Consider the following 20,000-nt stretch of genomic DNA (forward strand, 5'->3'; position numbering starts at 1 on the left):
CACAAACACTAGCTTTTCAAGACCTCTTCAGGTGCAGTTAAAAAGGAACAGGTGTCACACCACAGTTCATTTAATAAATTATATCTTTTCCAATTCTTATTATTTAACTGGCATGAACAACTCTCATCAGTAAAAATACAGACCTCAGGAGTGACTTAAATATTCACACTGTGATCAGTTCATTCAGAGCAGATTTACCAGGGACCTGATGGTTTAAATATGAAAGTCCTAGCTAGATGTAGAAACGTGTCTAGAGAAAAAAAGTGCATTATTGATCTGGCTACACTGTTATGCTGTGCTACAGTAATGCTATAAAGGAGATGGCATTGTCATGACTGTGATTGAATACTGTTATGCTGTGCTACAGTAATGCTATAAAGGAGATGGCATTGTCATGACTGTGATTGAATACTGTTATGCTGTGCTACAGTAATGCTATAAAGGAGATGGCATTGTCATGACTGTGATTGAATACTGTTATGCTGTGCTACAGTAATGCTATAAAGGAGATGGCATTGTCATGACTGTGATTGAATACTGTTATGCTGTGCTACAGTAATGCTATAAAGGAGATGGCATTGTCATGACTGTGATTGAATACTGTTATGCTGTGCTACAGAAATGCTATAAAGGAGATGGCATTGTCATGACTGTGATTGAATACTGTTATGCTGTGCTACAGTAATGCTATAAAGGAGATGGCATTGTCATGACTGTGATTGAATACTGTTATGCTGTGCTATAGTAATGCTATAAAGGAGATGGCATTGTCATGACTGTGATTGAATACTGTTATGCTGTGCTACAGTAATGCTATAAAGGAGATGGCATTGTCATGACTGTGATTGAATACTGTTATGCTGTGCTACAGTAATGCTATAAAGGAGATGGCATTGTCATGACTGTGATTGAATACTGTTATGCTGTGCTACAGTAATGCTATAAAGGAGATGGCATTGTCATGACTGTGATTGAATACTGTTATGCTGTGCTACAGTAATGCTATAAAGGAGATGGCATTGTCATGACTGTGATTGAATACTGTTATGCTGTGCTATAGTAATGCTATAAAGGAGATGGCATTGTCATGACTGTGATTGAATACTGTTATGCTGTGCTATAGTAATGCTATAAAGGAGATGGCATTGTCATAACTGTGATTGAATCCTGGTTTGCCCGGTTCTCTTTGCATGGTTGATCGGATGGCTAACCTGCAGGGGAGCGCTGGGGCCCTGCAGCTGGACGTGGCACTTGCTGGGAGAGTACCAGCTGCTGATGGATAGGTAGTTGGGAAGGTACTGCTCTCCTGCTGGCCTGCCATCGATCGCCGTCACTTTGGTCTGAAGCAGATGAGGAGAGAACAGTTACATTCCAGCTCCTGGAACGTCTTCTGAACACGTGCCTTCGACAATTACATCCCAGATAGAAAAACTGCTTCGTAAAAATGACAGAAAACCTATGCGTATTTCCATGTAGTATTACAATAGAATTGACAGTTTTACTAAAGCGCTACACACGATTAGAGTACAGAGGCCTCAGTCCGTGTTGTTTGCATGGGCAGTTCACAGCACTGGTCATCCTCCCACTCTCTCAGTCTCACCTCCAGCCACACGTACTGGGCAGCAGTAGGGATGGAGGGGATCTCGAAATCCACCAGCCCCCTGCGGGACCGCAGCTCGCTGGTGTACACGTTGTCCTTCGGGGTCAGCTCGGCCTTGATCCGAACCGTCACTCCGTCCGCGGGGCTGCCGTCAGGGTACGTCACCTCCACCTGGAGCAGGGTCAGGGGTCAGGGTGGGCTCGCTATAACTGCGGTGACATGTGCGCCTTTACAAGAGTTTTCACAAGCTACTCCAATATCGTGAAACGACCACTTCGTTCATAAGAGAGAATTTCGAAGTGTTCTACAGTACAGAAGTGTGCTCTCACCTTTCCATTTATAGGGACACTGGGTTTGTTTTACTCCTGAGAGGTTTTTTATTACTGTAATACGGTACAAATAATACTGTTTTCCAGCTAATTCAAGGAATATTTGTTTAAATTTTGAAAAAAGGGACTTCGTCTCAGCACTAGTTCTATAGGCTGATGTGTTTCCACCAATCAGATTGGCTCCTGAGCAGTAGCAGCGCTTTGCAACGTCATTTATAACCTCCTGCTAAAAAAAGGAATGCCTCTTATGCCCAATAAGCAACGTAGAGGCGAACAGGTTTCAAAGGGAGTAAGCTTGGTTCTCTGCAGCTAAAACTAGAGCAGACTGCGGACTGGGCAGCAGTGAAGAGGGCTGGGTTACCTTGCCTCTGTATGGAAGGCCTGGTTTGAACTGCTTCCTGGTGTCCTTGGAGTACTTTATATCAATGAGCTGCTTGTGGATGGGCGTGGAGTCGTCGAACATGACCTGCCGGCTGCCGTCTGCGCTGCTCACCGCTGCCCAGATGTTCACCGCACCACGGAAGTGCTCTGCCACGTCTGCCGGCATCATGTCCTTTACACACAGATTGAAGGTTGCAGAGCCGTCGATCTAAAAGGTATATGAAGATGGAAAATTGTTCGCTATGAGTGGATTGTGCATCTTAAAATATTTTTAATTGAGCTGAAATCCAAAAACGTAAAATGCAGCGTTACAACTTTGTAGTAGACAAAATAAGAACTTGAGCCGGGTTCTTTGAATTACACCGTCTTCGCAGTAAAGCCCCAAACAGAAACTATAACGTTTTTTCTTTAAAGCCGCAGTTACCTTCCCCGACAGTTTTTCTTTGTTTTTTTTTTGACGATGATTGATTTATTTTGTTTAAAAGCTGCTCTGTAATTAAACTGCAATCCTATAGCAGCATCAGCAGCTGAAGCTTTAGTCTGAAAGCCTAGGGCCTCGCTTACATCCATGGTCTTAACCACTGGCTGCCCCACTTCGTGCCGGTAATAGCCCACTCCGTTCACAGTCATGTTGACGGTGAGCTTTCCCTTCACAGGCTTCCCGAACGTGTACCTGGGGAGGAATGAGAGCGCATGGGAGTGATCGACGGGATTGCGAACAAGAGAACAACATCCGGACAGAGATCAGCGGCTGGGGCATTCTGCGGTAGGAGGAGATTCATTACAAGGGCAGGGATCTTGTCAAGATCCCTGAACCTGAAGGTGAAAGGTGAAAGGTTCTGCTCACCTGGCGTGCACAGTTCCCTTCTCGCACGAGGCCAGGTCACGGATGTACCTGGGAGGCTCGATGATCAGTTCGAACTTTGGCAGGACTGGAGGGAAGGAGACAGAAGGAGGAGCCGTTAGGAGGGGAAGAGGAGGAGGTTGAAGGCTCGAAAGGAAGGGGCAGGTTCGGGTTTGATTTCCCTTTTCTGGCTTTGAGAAGCGTGGTGCATAACCACACCTGAACCTGACAATGAACTCGGTGGGGATTCCAACGGCAGCTCTGTATTGTCTAGTTCTCTCTATAAAATACAGCAGAACAAAGTCTGTGGCACCAGTAGATTATTATTATTTAGTCCCAGAATTTTTTTGTAAAGCTCAAAGTGTAGTCCAGATCTTTTGTTTGCCAGGAGCAGACTCACCATACTTCTGCACCTCGAAGGACTTGTTGTAGGTGTGGCCCTGCATGTCAACGAAGACCAGCCACTCCCCCAGCACTGGCTGGTCTGACAGAGGGAAGCTCATGTTCACAATCCCTGGGAAGAGGAACGAGAACAGGAAAGAAGTCGAAGCAGGGCCTTGAAACAGCGGAGCAGAAGCTTTCACAAAAGATTCTGTAAATTTGCAGGATCATTTTACGCATTTCGTTTTCATGCATTTACCACAGTTAACCATGCTTGTCCATGTTTTTTTTACATGCTTTACCATACCTATCTGGGGTTTACAGTGCTTACCAGTACTGTACCATGGTTTCACTGTGCTTTATTACACTTTGCTATGGAATTGTGTTAGAGACAATGTGACAGACTGATGTACATACCACAGCAGATTGGCTTCAGGTCAGACCACTGGATCATCCTAGACCCCCTTGGGTCCTGTGATGAATAGAACCAAGTGATTTAATACATGTTTGTACTTGAGAACTTATAGCTAAAATGCCCTCTGGGAAAGGGGGGTGGGTGGGTGATGTACATAAACTAGCCTGTAACCACGCCTGTTTTCTATGGCGCACTGAAGGCTGAACTACAGAATGAAGTGGACACCTCTGTAAAACCAAGAACATGTTTGAGGGGACAGTGCAGGTTTGGGGAGGTAATAAGCACAGTAAGAATATATTTACTGTATATCATAATTTAGGACAAGCTTTAAAAAAAAAAAGTTTTACTTACCATGATGTAGGCTTCAATCTGCAAAGAAAATAAACGGATAAATACGTTCGCAAGTAATAAACAGGAACACATTAGAGGCAGTGTAAGCATGCTTTCAGAGCCCAAGAGCCCTACAATCAGCTATCTGTGCGAGCGTAACGGCAGCTGCCAGTGCCCAGGCTTTATTACAGCGTGATCAATAGCACTCTGTCTCTAGCCAGCCTGTACTGGGCATATACTTAGAAATGCAGGAAGAAATTCTAACAGAGCTGAAGCAGGTTTTGTTGATACGATTTCCCTTCCTAGCCCCAGCTCTTCCCTCTCCCTGCCACTCCTAGGGTCAGTCCACAGGCGGTTCTTTTAGAAAATGCACAGTTCTGAAATACTCTTTCTCTTTTAGGCTTGCTTTGCGATATTAGCTACACGTTTTTTTTAAGTCTTATTTAGAACTGGAGTACAAACTAATTTTCCAAAACATTTTCCTACTGGGCCCGTCTCCCATGCTTTATGCATTGAGAAAAACGAGCTGTAAACTCCTTCAGTGGCTAAAGAATGTAGATAGACAGACAGACAGGTCTGCTTTACCTTCTCATTGGCAGGCCTCAGGTCAGGTGTGACTGAAAACACATTGATCAGCACTGCGGAGAAACATGAAGAGAAAACAGTTTAGTGATCAGCCATCATCTGAACATTTTCACAGAGACTGTGCGTCTTTCTAAGTGCAACTTAAACCAATGAAAGCAAGGCAGGTCTGTTGGCTGTTGGCAGTGTAATGGATTGGCGTCTCAGCCCATTGAATTGAATGGGAAGGCAAGGGCTGGATGTGAACCACACCCCATACGGTCCCAAGACAAGCATCTAACCATTCAGTTAAACAGCAAGCTCTGGTCGAGAGGCGAGTACGTGTCTTATGCTGAAGTTAGCATTATTAACTGATCAGTCACTAAGAGGAGTCAATGCATTACAGCGAACCTTTCTGCGTTGGTTTGTAGACGGGCTTGTCAGTCTGGATGAAGACAGAGGAGCCCTTGGCGTCGATGGTCACGGTGGTGTAGTTGTGGAAGATGTAGCCCTCGTCAGCCAGGTGCCGATTCCCCCACACCTTCAGGTGAGCCTGCCCGCGCAGGCCAGAGGGAACCTGGGAGGGAGAGGAACGAACCACCTGACTCATTCATGGGGAGCATTAAAAAAAAGGCTTTACCTCTTACAGCTTTCTTGCAAGTCGGTTGTTTTAGAGTCCTCCCACACATTTATCCTGACACCACTCTGCAGATTCGTTTCTTGTGCAACATGCACTAGGGCAGCTAGGTGTGAAGCTCAGAATGGGTCACTGTAGCTGCTTCCTCTATCCATGCACCTCTGTTGCACCCTGCAGGCTTGCAATTACACACGTTTCACTCACCTTTAACTTGATTGTTCCTTTCTCTGAAAAATAGAGAGACACGGAAACATTACATCGAGAATGCTCACAGACAATGCAAAAAGTATGTGCTATAAATCAGTGCAACATGCATCTATGTGTAGCACTTACTTGTACATGGAAAATAGTGAAACATGAACAGGAACTAAATTGGCCTGATCTATACACTTAACCTATAGTATAAGTGAAGGCTAACTCCTGTATGCAGCCTTCATGTATTTATGCAAAATTGTAAATGTTTAATACTTGGCTAGAATGAAAGGTTTAAGTTCCTCTTATACAGGCTGACCATGGTATTTTTTGTTCTCCCCCCCACCATGGTTAAACTCTGGTGGAGTATCACCAAATGAATGCAGGAGACACGTACCCAGCACCGTGCCGTGGCTGTGTGCCACCGTCTCCCCCTTGACTGTGAGCTGGACCTGCACGGTAGTGTCCTTGACAGGGTTGAAAATGGTCACGCTGACAGCTTCCTCCACCCCGGCACGGAACACAGAGGGGGCCGCTATCAAGTAGCCTCTGAGGAGCAAGAAAGCAAACCAGCTGTTCATTGACCTTTTTACAATGGCTGGGCTATAACAGATCCATCTGGAGTGTCCTTCACTCACAGCGCCCTTGACAGGTTAGACGCTGCACTGAACTAAAACAGACACGGACTAGATTCAGGTGAAACTGAAACCGGTTTCCTGAATCCACACTCGAGGGAAGGTTTCACTACTTTCGTTCAAGATTCAGAATGCATGCCAGGATTTGTAGCAACATGTCAAAAACAAATTTCAGGTATCTTAAATATAGGTTCACCAAAAACATATGACTAATTTACAAACCATATAAAATTCATTTTTGGTATGGGTATGAGAGAGTCTTGTGACCACAGGCAAATGGTGGTGGTACAGCTCATTTTGCAGCTTTCCCTTGGTTATACTGTACATTTAGTTATACTGGTTATACTGGGCTCCACAAGCACACCAGCATGTCATAAATCCTGCAGACACAAGAGCTGCAGAGCACAGCACCACACCAGCACGTCATATATCCTGCAAACACAAGGGCTGCAGAGCACAGCACCACACCAGCACATATATCTTGTAAACGCTGGATGGTGGTCTCTGTAAAATGTCAGTGGTAAACATCCATGTGTGTAGCGTAGCTTTCCTTTTGAACACACAGTACGTAACAGCTACTTGGTAAAAATAAAAGCCTTCATTCCTTTTAAACCTTCATTAAACTCCCACCCGGTGCTTCTATTGTACTCCTGAGCAGCAGATGAAAAGGCGCTGTGCTTTTAGAACTTGTCTGACAAGATCCACAGTAGGCATGCAAGTTTCATACACAAAGGCATTACAAACTCAATGACCCTTGAACGAGCATAGACCCTGTGATGCAATGAGGAAAAGATATAGCATCCATCCACACAGCCAATAACAAGTTTACAGTCATCTACAGCCAGAACAACGCACTGATATGGACGATGTTATATGAACAACAATATGCGAATGCTTTGCATTCATTAATTAATAAATTGATTGAAAACCGTACGCCAGCCTTCGCGAATACACTGCCTCGGGGGTCTTGATGTTTTTAGACAACTTGACACCTTAACTGGGTTCATACCAGTACAGGCCACTGTATGTTAATTATAGCCTGAGTTTTTTTGTAAGGGGGAAGAAAAAAAAAATGAAATGAATTTGCAAACATGTCTTTGCTGTTATTTTTTGGGCAGGGTGTTTTTGAAGAAGTGAATAGACCCAATACAAAAACACTTAGCCTACAGCTACCGCTTCATAGCCGCGTGAATCGTTATTATTAACTATATAGGCATCCCCCAGTCCCTTCACTTACTGTCTTCCACGGGCATAGCTGGAATGAACCAATAAGACCGACACAACACAGCCTATCCAAAGCGTGCGATATTTCTTCTGCATTCTCACCCAGGTCCACAGCGGGCGGGTTTCTTATTTGAAATTAAAATCCAAAAGAAATCCCCTCCCCGGAAAACTTGAAAAGTATCCCTTCATGGAGTTCTTCGCTTCAGGCCACACAATCCATCGAGATTATTATTTATTATTATTATTATTATTATTTTTTTTTTTTTAAAATTTTTTTCACCCTTTTGGTGAGTGAACAAGTTTGTTCCCCCAAGTCGAAACACTCACTTTGTGTGTGTATCCCCCTCCTCGAGAAGAACGACTTCTTGCTGTTTGAATAATTCTTCAACAAAAGTTCAGACCCCCCCCCCCCCCCCCCCTCCCCCCCATTTTTTCTTAGGGTGCAAGCGGTTTCTTTTCTCAAACGTGCCCGATTCTGTCGCTTTCAGCACCGCTGGCTCACATTTTTCAACATTAGACCAAAAACAGAAAGCCTTGTTTATTCTCCAGGAGAGTTATTCCTCTCTCTATTTTCAACCCCTTGTGTTTTTTTTTTGTCCCCTCTGCTCTCCCTCTTGTCTACTTGCTCCTCTATCCTTTGATGTTCGCTTTTGTCTCTGTGTCTGCCTGCGGACATGCCTTAACCAGATCCCCTGCAGGCGCTGCAAGCCCCGTTCTGTGCGCTTCTGCGTTTTCCCCACCCATAAATTACAGTTAAGCCATACCAACTAACAAGCCCGTTTAGAGAGAGAGAGAGAGAGAGAGAGAGAGAGAGAGAACAGTAATATAATACGCACACAGAGGCGCTGCAAAACCACTCATTATATTGTTATTATAGGTACTAACCCTTACAAATACTAGATTTACCTTTGAAAAAATACATAGATCACTAAAGTTGTTTAAAGTTGTTTTGCTTTTCCCCTCGATATATCCATTGATCATAGATATAGAGATCAATTCCTCTAATTGATTAATTCTGCGGATTTCTATAAATATCTATGTGATTTTTTTTTTAAATCAGTGGGTTTTTTATATAAGTTGATCCGAGAACTTTAATTGATCCCAGTGATTCAGCATCAACAGCATGGCTAGGTAACCACTCTGTCCTATATCTGTGTGCACTTCTAGCTATGTCCTCAGGTCCTGCTTTTGTGCCGTGCTTGTAAACAAGACTGCGTAGTTGCCAATATAAGCAAAGCAGGGGTGACCGAACACGTCTACGTGTAACTTAGTTTCCAACTTTTAATAATTAAAGAAAAAAAAAAAGCATTTTCCGACAAGTATGGTGCCAACGTTGAGAGATAGAGCTTCATTTTCCCTTCGTGTAATATGCATGCTGCTCTGAAAGCCAAATCAAATGCTGCTTTTCTTCCCCCTGTATTTTCTTATTGGGAACAGCTAAGGACGCAAAACCACCTGAACACTTTTCATGATTATAATCAAGCATTCGGCGGTGCAGTATATAGAAGAATGCCTCCTAACATACTTAGGATTAGCACATACGGATACGCATAGAATACCTCATTGTGAAGCTGTAGCACCCTCTGTTGGCACTTACAGGTATTGCATCTTATATTTTGCACTTCGTGGACTATTTTATCTGTAGGTGTGCAATCAAACAACCTTAAAAATTGTATAATTTCAAATGGTGATTTGGTATTTCATGAAAGTCATCAGGGTTCTTGTATTTTCAATGCTTGCCAAACGCACAGACATTTCAGCACGACTCTTCAGGGATACATACCATAGACAAAACACAAGCTTGTTTATTTATTTATTAAAGTATACATGTTAGCTGAAAATCCAACTTTTTAGATATATATAAATAGGACGAATATGTAGCGGGATATAATATATATTTATATTATATATATATAATATATCTAGTATTGTTTTTTTATATATATACTTGTTTTCGTATAGTTTTTATATTTACACAAGCATAAATGCAAAATACAACATTAGTCTAAACAAGTTTTTACGAGTTGTTAACAAATGAACAGATTGTAATGTTTTATATTTATGTATTCTCAAAAAATATATATAAAACACAAGCATATCAAAATACAAATCTCTAAACAACACGAGATGTAATCATGTACAATAGTTCAAAATGAAAATTGTGTAATATTACAAATTAACTAAATAAGAAGCACCGTCTGGGGGGGACATAACCACACCCCCCCCACCCACCAGACCCTAAGCCCAAACTCACTATACCACACCACTCCCCGCACATACCCCGGGTGTGGTACCCCAGGTATCGCAGCTGGCGCCGACGCGGCCCGGGGGCCTCCCCCCCCCCCCCACCCCCCCCCCCCCCCAATATTTTACACACACACACTATACACACACACACACACACACACACCACACACACACACCCCCACCCCCCCCCCCCCCCCCCCCATCCCCCCCCCCCCCCCCCCCATAATGTAATGCCTTTAAAAATGTTGGCCTTTGAAAATGGCCTGTAAAAAAAAACAGGTAAATTGCCCATGTAATACATTTTCAATGGATCAGAAGCAATTTACCTGCAATGTGTCCATAGGCAAAAACAAACGCCCTAATGCAGGGATGGAAATAAGATTCCTATTGCACAGCCGTTCCACCCCATTCCAGGTTTTAATACAAGCCTGATTAGACACCTTGTATAGGCAACAAGCTCAGGCAAGTCTTATTAAACCTAAAGTAACACCAGGAATGGATCAGATCGCTATGCAATGGGAGTCTGACCTCCATCCCTGACTTACTGCTTCAGAAGTGGCAAAGAACTGTTGCTACATCAGTGGGTACTACAGGGTTAAATATCTTCAAGGCACCCCCAGCAGTAAATCAGATATCACAATAATACAGTGCCGAGGCTAGGCGTAGCCGTGCAGAACGTCTGCGATGCTTCTGTCTCCCTGTTTCCTGTCCACCAGTTCGTAGGAATGTCTGTTAACGAGCACTGGCGGGTATTTGAAGGCCGTCTTCAGGAATGTCACCGTGTCGCTGGCCACCGTGAGGCCGTGCTCCCGGCACAGCTCTGCCGCCTCGCCGGAGCCCTCCAGAGCCAGGAGCTCGGCCAGCAGCGGCAGGGGGTAGCGGCAGTTCCTGCTGCTGTACCCGTGGCTGTAGAAGAGAAGCATCTCCTGCCGGCAGCGAGGGAGGTGCCGGTGCACGGCGCAGCTCTGCAGGAACGTCAGGCTCTGCAGCAGCCGGAAGAACCGCACGAAGTTGCCCTCCAGGTACGCCCGGCTCACCGACGCTGCCAGCCTGACCGGCGCGGAGCTCCTCACCAGCTCGGGGAGCTGCAGGGTGTGCTGCAGCGCGTGGAGGGAGCCTGAGAACAAACCCGAGAGACATTAGCGCAGCCGAGACAAACGTGTGTCATTCGCGCATCAATGTTCTTTCATTTCAGGCACCGATCCACTCCAGGTTTAACAGGTATACTGAACTGCTTCAGGGTCTGGGTTAAACTGGTTCACTTGAACAATTTAGAACAGGGTTGGAACAAAGACCAGGAGTAGAAGGGACTGCTTTTTGGACACCCCTGTTCTAAACCAAGACAACCCAGCAAACTGTTTGTTTAGAGAGAACTATAAGAAACCAAGTCAGGTAGAAACACTACCAGCTGAAGCGCTGCCTCTGAGCAAAAGCTTCGACTCGTGCTGCTTTAGCATACCGGTGTCCTCTTGACTGAGTTTCCCATAGCTTTACCTGGCTCTCGCTAGGACTGTTCATCGCCAGTGCGTGCCAGGCCTGGGCTACACACCTAGATTATAGAGCAGGCCCAGGGCCTGGACCTCGGGCTCGTTGTCGTGGATCCCCTCCCGGTAGCAGCCCAGCAGCCAGCTGAAGCACTCCTGGACATGCGTGTCATTTATCTTGGGGTCGAAGCAGCGCAGCGGCTCCTGGCACAGCCTGTAGGAGGCGTAGACGAGAAAGCGCAGAGTCCGCTCCAGCACAGCCGCACATGGCTTCCCGCTCACCCGCTGGATCGTCAGGTCCTGCCGCGCGCTCCGCAGACGGTCAAACACGAAGCCGTAAACCTGCAGGCGAAGGATTCTGTTACCGACGGCACTTAAAAACACTGTTCCGAAAACGATGCCTTCTCAGAACGGGGCCAGCCTTAAACGCAGTAAAGTTTCAGTAGAATAGAAACTTCTACTCGTGTTAGAGATGCATAAACCCATCTTTAGGATAAAACATGATAGATAAGACTCCCATTGCATAGCAGTTTGATCCATTCCTGGTTTTACTTTGTTTAATAAGACACACATAAGCGTCTTGCCTAGACACTGTGGCCAATCGAGCTCACAGTAAAACCTGGGGAATGGGTGAAAGTGCTATGCAATAGGAGCCTTATTCCCATCCCTGCTGCAGACTTCCGTTTGTGACCCTTAAAATGTAAAGCGATACGAACCAACCTCTGTCCAGGGTGCCCCGGTCTGTCCTGATGCTATCTCGTCTATCAGGTAGCAGACGGTTTTGAGGAGGACCGCCGGCGGGCGCAGCTCGCTGGGGCAGGTGGAGTCTTTGCCCGCGGCGGGCCGGCTGTACTCCTTCACAGCCCGGCTGGGGTCGGCGCTGGGCAGCCTGTCCCGCTCGGTGCCCGGCAGGATCTCGAAGCGGTGCAGCCGCTTCTGTCTCTGGCGCTCCAGACGTTCCCTCTCGGAACACATCCCTGCACACGTGCCCATCGGCGCCGCCCCATCCTCATCCGCCCGCACCTTTCCCCGCCTGGGCTTCCAGCTGCTGCGGAAACACCAAAGGGCTGGAAATAAAGACTCCTACCGCATAGCAGTTTCACCCATTCCCAGATTCTACTGCGAGCTTGAATCAGTCACAGCGTACAGGTAACAAGCTCAGATGTGTCTTATTAAACACAGAGCAAAATGAGGAGTGGATCAATCTGCTATGAAACGGGAGTCTTATTTCCAGTGTTACCCCATGAAATAAACATAAAGCTTAGTGTACAGTGGAATGGATATTTGTATTACCAATTAAGAGCAGGGTCATTTTTTGCAGTTTAGGTTTGAATATTCCTCCCAGAGAGACTGACCCAAAGCAGGTTGAGATGCAATAGTAAGGGAGCTCCATACTGATATTTGGCTATTTTTGTGACAGCAATTCTGAATCCTGTACTGTTCCATATATTGATTTAGGTTGGAAATTGGTTGATTATCAAGCTGTGTTCAATTTCACAAACAAATATGGAACAACATTAAATAGATCTTTTAGCTGAAAGACAAAAAGTAAACTAGCCTAATCTAGCTTTTGAGAAGCAATAGAGACCGCTACAGTGTGTCACTCAACTCACTGCAGATAACCTAATAGTGAGAAAATAAAGCCACGCTCTTGTACGGTATTGTATTAAAATATTACACTGTAGTATTGTTTATTATTGTAATTCTCCCCTATCAAAAAACAGCGTGTAAGGGAAAGCTGACTTCTTGCATTGCATATTATTATTTTGCACAGCAAAGCAACAGGCCGTGGAAACAATCCATACTTGTACGTGCGATTCTACATTTTACAAATCGCAATCTTCTGGAGCCCTACGAAAAGTATACAATAACAAAACAAAAATAACAAATCCATGCAAACGAAACCGTACTCGACTGCCAAACACGGTATAGCCCTAGAAACAGCAAGACAGAAAAAAACAAAAGGCGTTTAACAACGAGATCCCACAGCACGGTCTCCACGGCGTACTCACACTGCCACGCTCGCCCTCTTCTTCATTTTCAGCAGTCGAGTTTGGCGTCACGCACGGCATTGCCCAATCAGCGCCGACGCACTGATCTATAATATTTTTTTTGGAGGTGGGGTTTAGGTCGACGTTAACGCACAGTCGCCGTATGTATTAAGGGCGGAAGTATCCCCTACTAGGCTTGCAACCTGACAACTTGAAAGCTAGCCAATTAACAGCAGGATGTGTTAAGAGAGACAGGCTTCCTAGCCAATAGGAAAGTGACCAGGAGAGGCTTCAGTTTGAGATACATTATTAATGAATGATTTAACACATCAAAGTTCATCCCAAAGCCTGCAAGCGAGCGTCTCATAATCAAGCTCAGTTTTACACCCAGAGAACTGAAGTGCTAGCTTGAAAATCAGCCTTTAATGCATTATCATTATACATCAGATTAACTTGCTCTGCCTCTAAACTGTGGATCCTGACCACGGCATTATAAAGAGGCAGCACCGCACTTCTTGTCTGCTTACTTACTATAGCCTAGCAGACAGAATAAAGGAATGCCTTATTGATAGTCCGTTTTGTTTACCTTCCCCAAAGGTAGGATGCAATAGATTTGATCTTGAAGCGTTGCTGTGGTCCAGGAAGTTGGGACTTGCTGGTGCTACATTATAGTTACGGTTAAAAAACAAAACAAAACTGTTAAATGTATTGCAGCTCCTGGTAATAAATCTGCAATAAGCTTCATCTCATTACATGAGCATGTGTGCATTTGTCATGATGCTTGCAAAGCATGCAGCGCCACCTGTGATGAAATACAGTAAGCTTGGCTTTCTTCGTATCTTTTAACATCGTACCACCAAGTGACAAAAAAATCTGAAGACCACAACAGTTTTGGAAAAAAAAAAAACAATGAAACTTTATTTAACATTATTAAACAGTTAGCCAATAATGGGAAGACACTGCAGGTAGTTTTTGCAGGTAGAGGAAAGGCAGCTCCAGACACCCTCACATTCAAACCAGTTTTATGTTAACAGTCCTTCGGGAAATACAGATGCTGTGCTGCTGCCAGGCCTGTCGATTCTTCTGCGCTCCTCTGATGAACTTTCTTATGCACAGAAAGCTACAATGATAAATACCTCCACTTATCTTTACATGCAAGATCGTGCTGGAAACCCCATCTCAAAGCTCTTATTTTCTGTTTATAAGTTTGTGATCCCCCTCCCCCCCCCCCCCCCCCCTCCCCTCCCCCCACCCCCACCCCCACCCCTCCCCACCCCTCCCCAAAAAAAACATAACCCCAGAACAGGCAGCTCCGCGGCGCACCCGCTGACGCACGGTCTGCGCCGGCCGGCCCTTTTTTAGCTCTTTTTCCCTTATTAAATATGGCGGCGCTAGTGGATTTGTTATTATTGCCGTTTCTCTAGCGGAATAAAAAAAAAGTGGGACAAAAAAAAAAAGAATCCGAAAAGCCCTGAGTTTCTCACACCCGGTATGAACTTGGGGGAGGAGGAGGATGCTGAGAACCACGGGCTTTTTCCGAGGGATTGACTGTCCATTTATTAACAGCCCTGATAATGGTATTAATAACAATAACGATGCAAAGAACGGAGGGGAGCCCTGCAGCAGACCTTACTGTCACTTCAGACACTGCAAACCGTCTTCCAAGGAGAGCAAGGGATGTATCTCAGCGCAGCAGGGTACCAATGCATCTCCTTTCCTTTTTAAAAAACCCCTTCTCTGTATTGAAGGTGTTTGTATTGTTTGTGGGCGGTGAAAGATCGATGCTGTGAAAGGACGTTTCTTTTCGTTCTCTTATCGTGCCATTGTTTGACGAAAACGTCCTGATCAATTGCGTTTGTACATTTGCCCAATTTTGTAAATTCTGTGTGTGAAATGTTCTCTATAAATAGTCTTCTTATTTCCTACTCCCCTGTTTTTTATGAAAGATCCCAGAATCAAAATCCAAGCGATGGCGGACTGTTGACCTGAAATAAGTGGAGGAATTTGTTCATACCAAGGCGACCTGCAAAACATCTGTGCACTAGTACTAGTTCGGTTTATACTTTAATTATTCTGTGTAAATAAAATAAAATACGTGCAAATAAAACAGTTGCATGTTGGTTATGTTGTGGTTTGCAGAAAGGTAAAAAAAAAAAAAAATCGCTGTAATTATTTTAATACGTTTGTAAATTGTACTGTTGTAGCGAGAAAAACAGTCATAACAAACAACGCAAACTTAAAGGGTCCATTGTTATTTTCCTTGTAAAAAGCATTATGTGCATTAATCGTGCTGCGATGTTAAGACCTTGACAAATCTGAGCCAAGCCATACAGGTGCTTGCTTCGGTAGACTGTGGGAGTGTGTTAACAATGAGGGGCCCTTGTTACTGCAGGAGATACCAGCTGTACATCTCTTTTAACAGCTGTCTAATAGACCTGGCTATTTCAGAGCAGCTGTGGTATCCTGTGTAGCAGCCACCTATTCAATTTAAGTGGATTGTCGATTTTATGGCCTCCAGAATTGGCCACATAAAACTTTAGCCATTGTGAATTTACACCCCCACCCCACCCCACTCCCTTTTCTCAGCAGGGACTGACAGAACTTTGTGGTGAAGTAGTATGTGTCACCAACATTTTCACAAGTACCAAAATAAATAAACGCATTGTTGAAACTCTCAATTCTTTACAGAGCAAGGCTGCGACCTGTACAGCCCTGAAGTCACGAGGCCGGCGGGACAGAATGGAGAGGAGTCGACTGGAAGCGACTCCGTGGAGCTGGAGCCCAGCAACCTAGAGCTGGAGCTGGTGAACCGGGCCATTGAAGCTGTCAAGAGTGAAGTGGAGCGGGAGCAGAAGAAGCTGTCCTGGCTCGAGGACGTCGCTGAGATCAAAGACGAAGCTTACAATTCTCTTGAGTACGACCCCAGTAGCTATCGGATCAGTGCCGTCAGGGATTACAACCCCACCCCACACTCTAGCAAGTACACACTGGACTCCGATAGTAAGTCTAAAGGCAACTCACTGGAATACGTTCCTGCAGCTGTATCCAAGGCAGCAGTCAAAAAGGCAGCACCCTCAGCGTTGACTTGTAATAAATACACTATTGACAAAACGAAACCCACAACTGATCTGGAGTATGACCCTTTGTCTAACTACTCAGCGAGGCACTTGAATAAAAAGAACGCCAAGGACCTGAAAAGAGGCAGGAGGAGTCGGGAAGTGAGAGAAGAGGAAGGCTACGTCCCAACCGCCAAGAAACCCCGTCGCCAAACGGACTTCCAGAAGTATGACGTGGGGGCCAACTTTTTTGAATCGGATGAAGAAAATGGGACAGAATATCGTCCCAGTCCCATCAGCCGTCTGCAGCGTGGGAGCTTCTCGAATGACGAAACGGGCGACAGCGGGAATCGGGAGGGGAAGGAGAGAGCCGCGCAGCACGGCACGGAAGATACCGATAGCGTGAAGCTTGGGGAGCAGGAGGGAAAAAGCAGAGAGATGAAGGAGAGCAGTAAAGCGTCTGACAAAAAGGTGAAAGCGGAGAAAGTCAAGAATGGAGAGGAGAAACCCTCCGGCAGAAACAACATGGAGGGTTTAAAGGAGAGAGGAGTGAAGAAGGAGAAAGGGGAGGAAGTGAAGTCGTCCAGTTCTAAAGAGGTGGCCAAGAAAGACAGAAACGGTGGGAAAAAGGAGAACAAAAGCAAAGGCGAAGACAAAATAAATGGCAAAAACAGAAGTAAAGAGAAGGAACTCAAGCAGGAGAAGGGTCAGGGAGGCAGCAGCGGCAAGAAGGAGAAGCACACTCTGGAGGGGGCGAGAAAGGAGAAGCCGAAGGTCTCGGACAGCAGCTGTGGAAAGAAGGGCGACGGGAAAAGCAAAGCATCGGAGAGGGGAGACAGGAGCAAGAAGGACCTCTCAGAATCTAAGGATCTGAAGAACAGGAAGCAGGGGCACAAAGAAAAGAAAACGGGGAGCACAGAATCGGCAAAGGAAGGGAAAAAGAGCAGCTCGACAAAGGAAGAAGGAAAGAGGCCCCAGAAAATAAAATTGAAACAGAGGACGCTGAGTCACGTGGATCTGTTTGGCGACGAGAGTGGAGATGAGGACGACCCAGGTCAGGCTAGCAGCTTCAGCAAAGGGGATTCCTTCCAGGGAAAGCGTGAAACCAGCAAGCGGAAAGCCTCTGCGTTCTCCTCTTCAGAGGACGAGATCGAGGAGGCGACGGAGGAGGATGACCGGGATTACTCCAGCTTGCAGAATGAACTGGATTACGAGGAGGACCCAATGGAAGAGTGCCTGAGGATATTTAACGAATCGAATGATGTGAAAATGGAGGACAAGGGGAGGCAAGCCAAACAGGTAGAACAGCAGTGTGCACTTATTATTTATTTATTTATTATTCAAATGTGTGGTTTTTGCGTGTTGCACAAATACAAAATGATTTCATGAAATTAATTTCCCCAGCAGTTTTATGAAATAGATTCTGGCTGTCTGTGTGTGTGTGTATATATATATAGATAGATATAGATATAGATAGATAGATAGATAGAATTTAATAAATGTATCGCTGAAGAGCGGAGGTATGTATTTGCTCTGTTGTTCAGGTCATTAAACCTGACCTAAGAAGCAGAATGCTCTATTTGCTTGTTCCTAAGAGCTCCATGCTAAGTGTTTATAATGGGCGTATTTGAAAGGGTGCTAATCGACTACACCTGGTACACCAGCTGAGTGGTCGTTTTTGTTCTCGCAGGCGCCCAGCGAGCCCTCCGTGAACGGAAGCACAGAGGACACTTTAACAACGCTCTTCCCGGGACAGAAGAAGAGAGTTTCCCACTTTGCATGCAAAGGAGACGTAAGTGAGGAGAGCTGCATGGCCCGATTACCGGGCTTGATGACTTTTTGCTCGAGTTCCCCGCTGCAGGTTAAAGGGATGACCCCTGGAGGATGACCCAAATTCAGCAAATGTATAATTCCTTGTTGAAAACAGTTGAGGTGCAGGTGTTTGAATTTGCATTGGGGGTATTTTTTTAGCAGTGAGTGTGGTTTGAGTGGGTAAAAAGCTGGCACTTGAAGAGTGTAGAATTTTGTAGTGTGGAAATTCAGTGGCGAGGTGGAAATTGAAACAAATGTAACAAGTAGACCCTGCTGTTTAGGTGGAAGTGACCCTGAAGCAGCCCGCCCGACCCTATAGAAGGGCCACGGCCCAGGAGACCTGCTACAAGCGCATCCAGATGGCACAGCAGCAGGCAGTACAGCTGGCTGTGGCAGCAAAAACAACTACCGTGGCATACGCAGGAGAGAAGAGGAGGATTGCTCATCGGCCAACACTGGCTGCACCAGCTGCGAAATTCGGTGCGAACTGACCACACAGGCACTTCTATTTTAAATGTGAACGCTGTGGTTACTTTACTGATCCATGTTTCATGAAACTCAAACTAGACCTGCAAACCCGTTCCTGGGCTTCAGAACTACCTTCAGTTTAAGTATGTTGTTTGAATCATCAGGGGCTCGGAATTTGATGCTGAAATATAATAAAAGTACAATTAGTGCAGAGAAGATTTTGTTTGTGTTTATTTCAATAATATACCTAAACCAGGGAGTTTTTTTAAACCCAGGAGTGGGTGCAGGGTTTGTGCGAGTTTCAAGCACTGGAGTTTAGAAAGTGACAGGTTGTTCTTTCACTGTTTTAACCATTGCTGACAGTTTGTGCGCCATGCAGAAAACTAAAAAACGTCAAGAATACAGTTGGATCGCTCTGGTTATTGGGTGTCTGTATGTTCTCGGAATCTGGGGGTATACAGAGTAAGTTATATCCATCGGCCTGTATGCATGTCGCACTTTTCGTACATTCAGCAGGTGTGGGTCATGGTGAACATGATAATGATGGCGCTAATGTGTATTTGCAGCTGTGGTAGGGTACAGATGTGCTTCTAAAAAGGGACATTTGCACAGCCAGTAAGATTGCTGGAAGCATCTGCAAGGGGTCTGAAATCTGAATTGCCTGTCCATGTTTGTCACAAGTATGAACGTGGGGGTGCTTCAGACTGTCAAGCAAGTCCCATTCCTGTTTCGTCAGGCCCAGTGGAAGGAAGGAAAGCTGGCAGCAACGTGGCCTCACCCAGCGGGTCTGGATCCAGTTCCCTGGCTCTAAAAGCTCACACGCCTGCTTCCTTCCCATCCAAGACCACCAGCACTGCAGTGCAGAGGAGAATAGCGCACACCCCTACTTTGAAGGTAAGTAGGGGAGGGAGGAAGGCTTTTCTAGATCTTGCTTTAGCCTATTGGACTAAAACATATTTATCCCCCCCCCCCCACAGAACTTATCTTCTTTAAAGAGGCCCATCATTCCGACCGAGTTTGGTGCCAAAGTCCCGACTAATGTCCGGCAGAGGTATCTCAATCTCTTCATTGACGAGTGCCTCAAGTTTTTCTCATCCGAAGAAGGAGCTTTTGAGAAGGTGAGCGAAAACTAGTCGGGGGAGGGCTTACGCCAACAAGTGAACACCAAAAAATGTTTACTGCTGGAGTTGTTTCGACTCTGATGGAACTAGGATATATATATTTGTTTCCATGTGTATCAAAAAAAAAACAAAGGTAGCTGCTAGGACTCTGTTTTAAATGATTTTAAAATAGATGAATATATGAAAGAACCCCGTTTTTTTATTTTTCTCCTTGCAGGCCCTGGCAGAAGAGAAGATGGTGTATGACAGAAGCAGCAGCCGCAATATCTACTTGAACGTGGCGGTGAACACA

General features: G+C 45.4%; 3 protein-coding genes across 6 annotated transcripts in view; 1 reads left to right on the forward strand and 2 right to left on the reverse strand.

The window, feature by feature from the left end:
• The window catches only part of LOC121301280 (RNA polymerase II elongation factor ELL-like), a 794,007-nt gene that overhangs the window by 631,929 nt on the left and 142,078 nt on the right, over window positions 1-20,000 (reverse strand). The window lies entirely within an intron of this gene.
• On the reverse strand, window positions 9,994-13,316 carry sac3d1 (SAC3 domain containing 1). 4 transcript variants are annotated; one of them, XM_041230555.1, is made up of 4 exons: window positions 13,273-13,316; window positions 11,981-12,308; window positions 11,326-11,602; window positions 9,994-10,893 (listed from the first exon to the last, which is right to left on the reverse strand). In XM_041230555.1, exons 1-4 carry the CDS (start codon window positions 13,296-13,298, stop codon window positions 10,433-10,435), a joined length of 1,092 nt encoding a protein of 363 aa, XP_041086489.1. In that variant the 5' UTR covers window positions 13,299-13,316; the 3' UTR covers window positions 9,994-10,432. The 4 variants fall into 4 exon arrangements, with proteins under 4 accessions (XP_041086489.1, XP_041086493.1, XP_041086492.1 ...); XM_041230559.1 differs by lacking the exon at window positions 13,273-13,316 and adding an exon at window positions 13,171-13,265; XM_041230558.1 differs by lacking the exon at window positions 13,273-13,316 and adding an exon at window positions 13,066-13,265.
• The window catches only part of LOC121301273 (RNA exonuclease 1 homolog), a 9,999-nt gene continuing 4,607 nt past the window's right edge, over window positions 14,609-20,000 (forward strand). The window contains exons 1-7 of the mRNA XM_041230482.1: window positions 14,609-14,948; window positions 15,940-17,606; window positions 17,998-18,099; window positions 18,401-18,599; window positions 19,324-19,481; window positions 19,565-19,705; window positions 19,926-20,000. The exon at window positions 19,926-20,000 is cut by the window's right edge and continues 49 nt beyond it. Of these exons, the coding sequence (XP_041086416.1) occupies window positions 14,765-14,948; window positions 15,940-17,606; window positions 17,998-18,099; window positions 18,401-18,599; window positions 19,324-19,481; window positions 19,565-19,705; window positions 19,926-20,000 (2,526 nt within the window). The 5' untranslated portion in view covers window positions 14,609-14,764. The remainder of the gene's footprint in view (window positions 14,949-15,939; window positions 17,607-17,997; window positions 18,100-18,400; window positions 18,600-19,323; window positions 19,482-19,564; window positions 19,706-19,925) is intronic.

This window comes from Polyodon spathula, chromosome 27 (genome assembly GCF_017654505.1).
Source record: "Polyodon spathula isolate WHYD16114869_AA chromosome 27, ASM1765450v1, whole genome shotgun sequence".
Lineage (NCBI taxonomy): Eukaryota > Metazoa > Chordata > Actinopteri > Acipenseriformes > Polyodontidae > Polyodon > Polyodon spathula.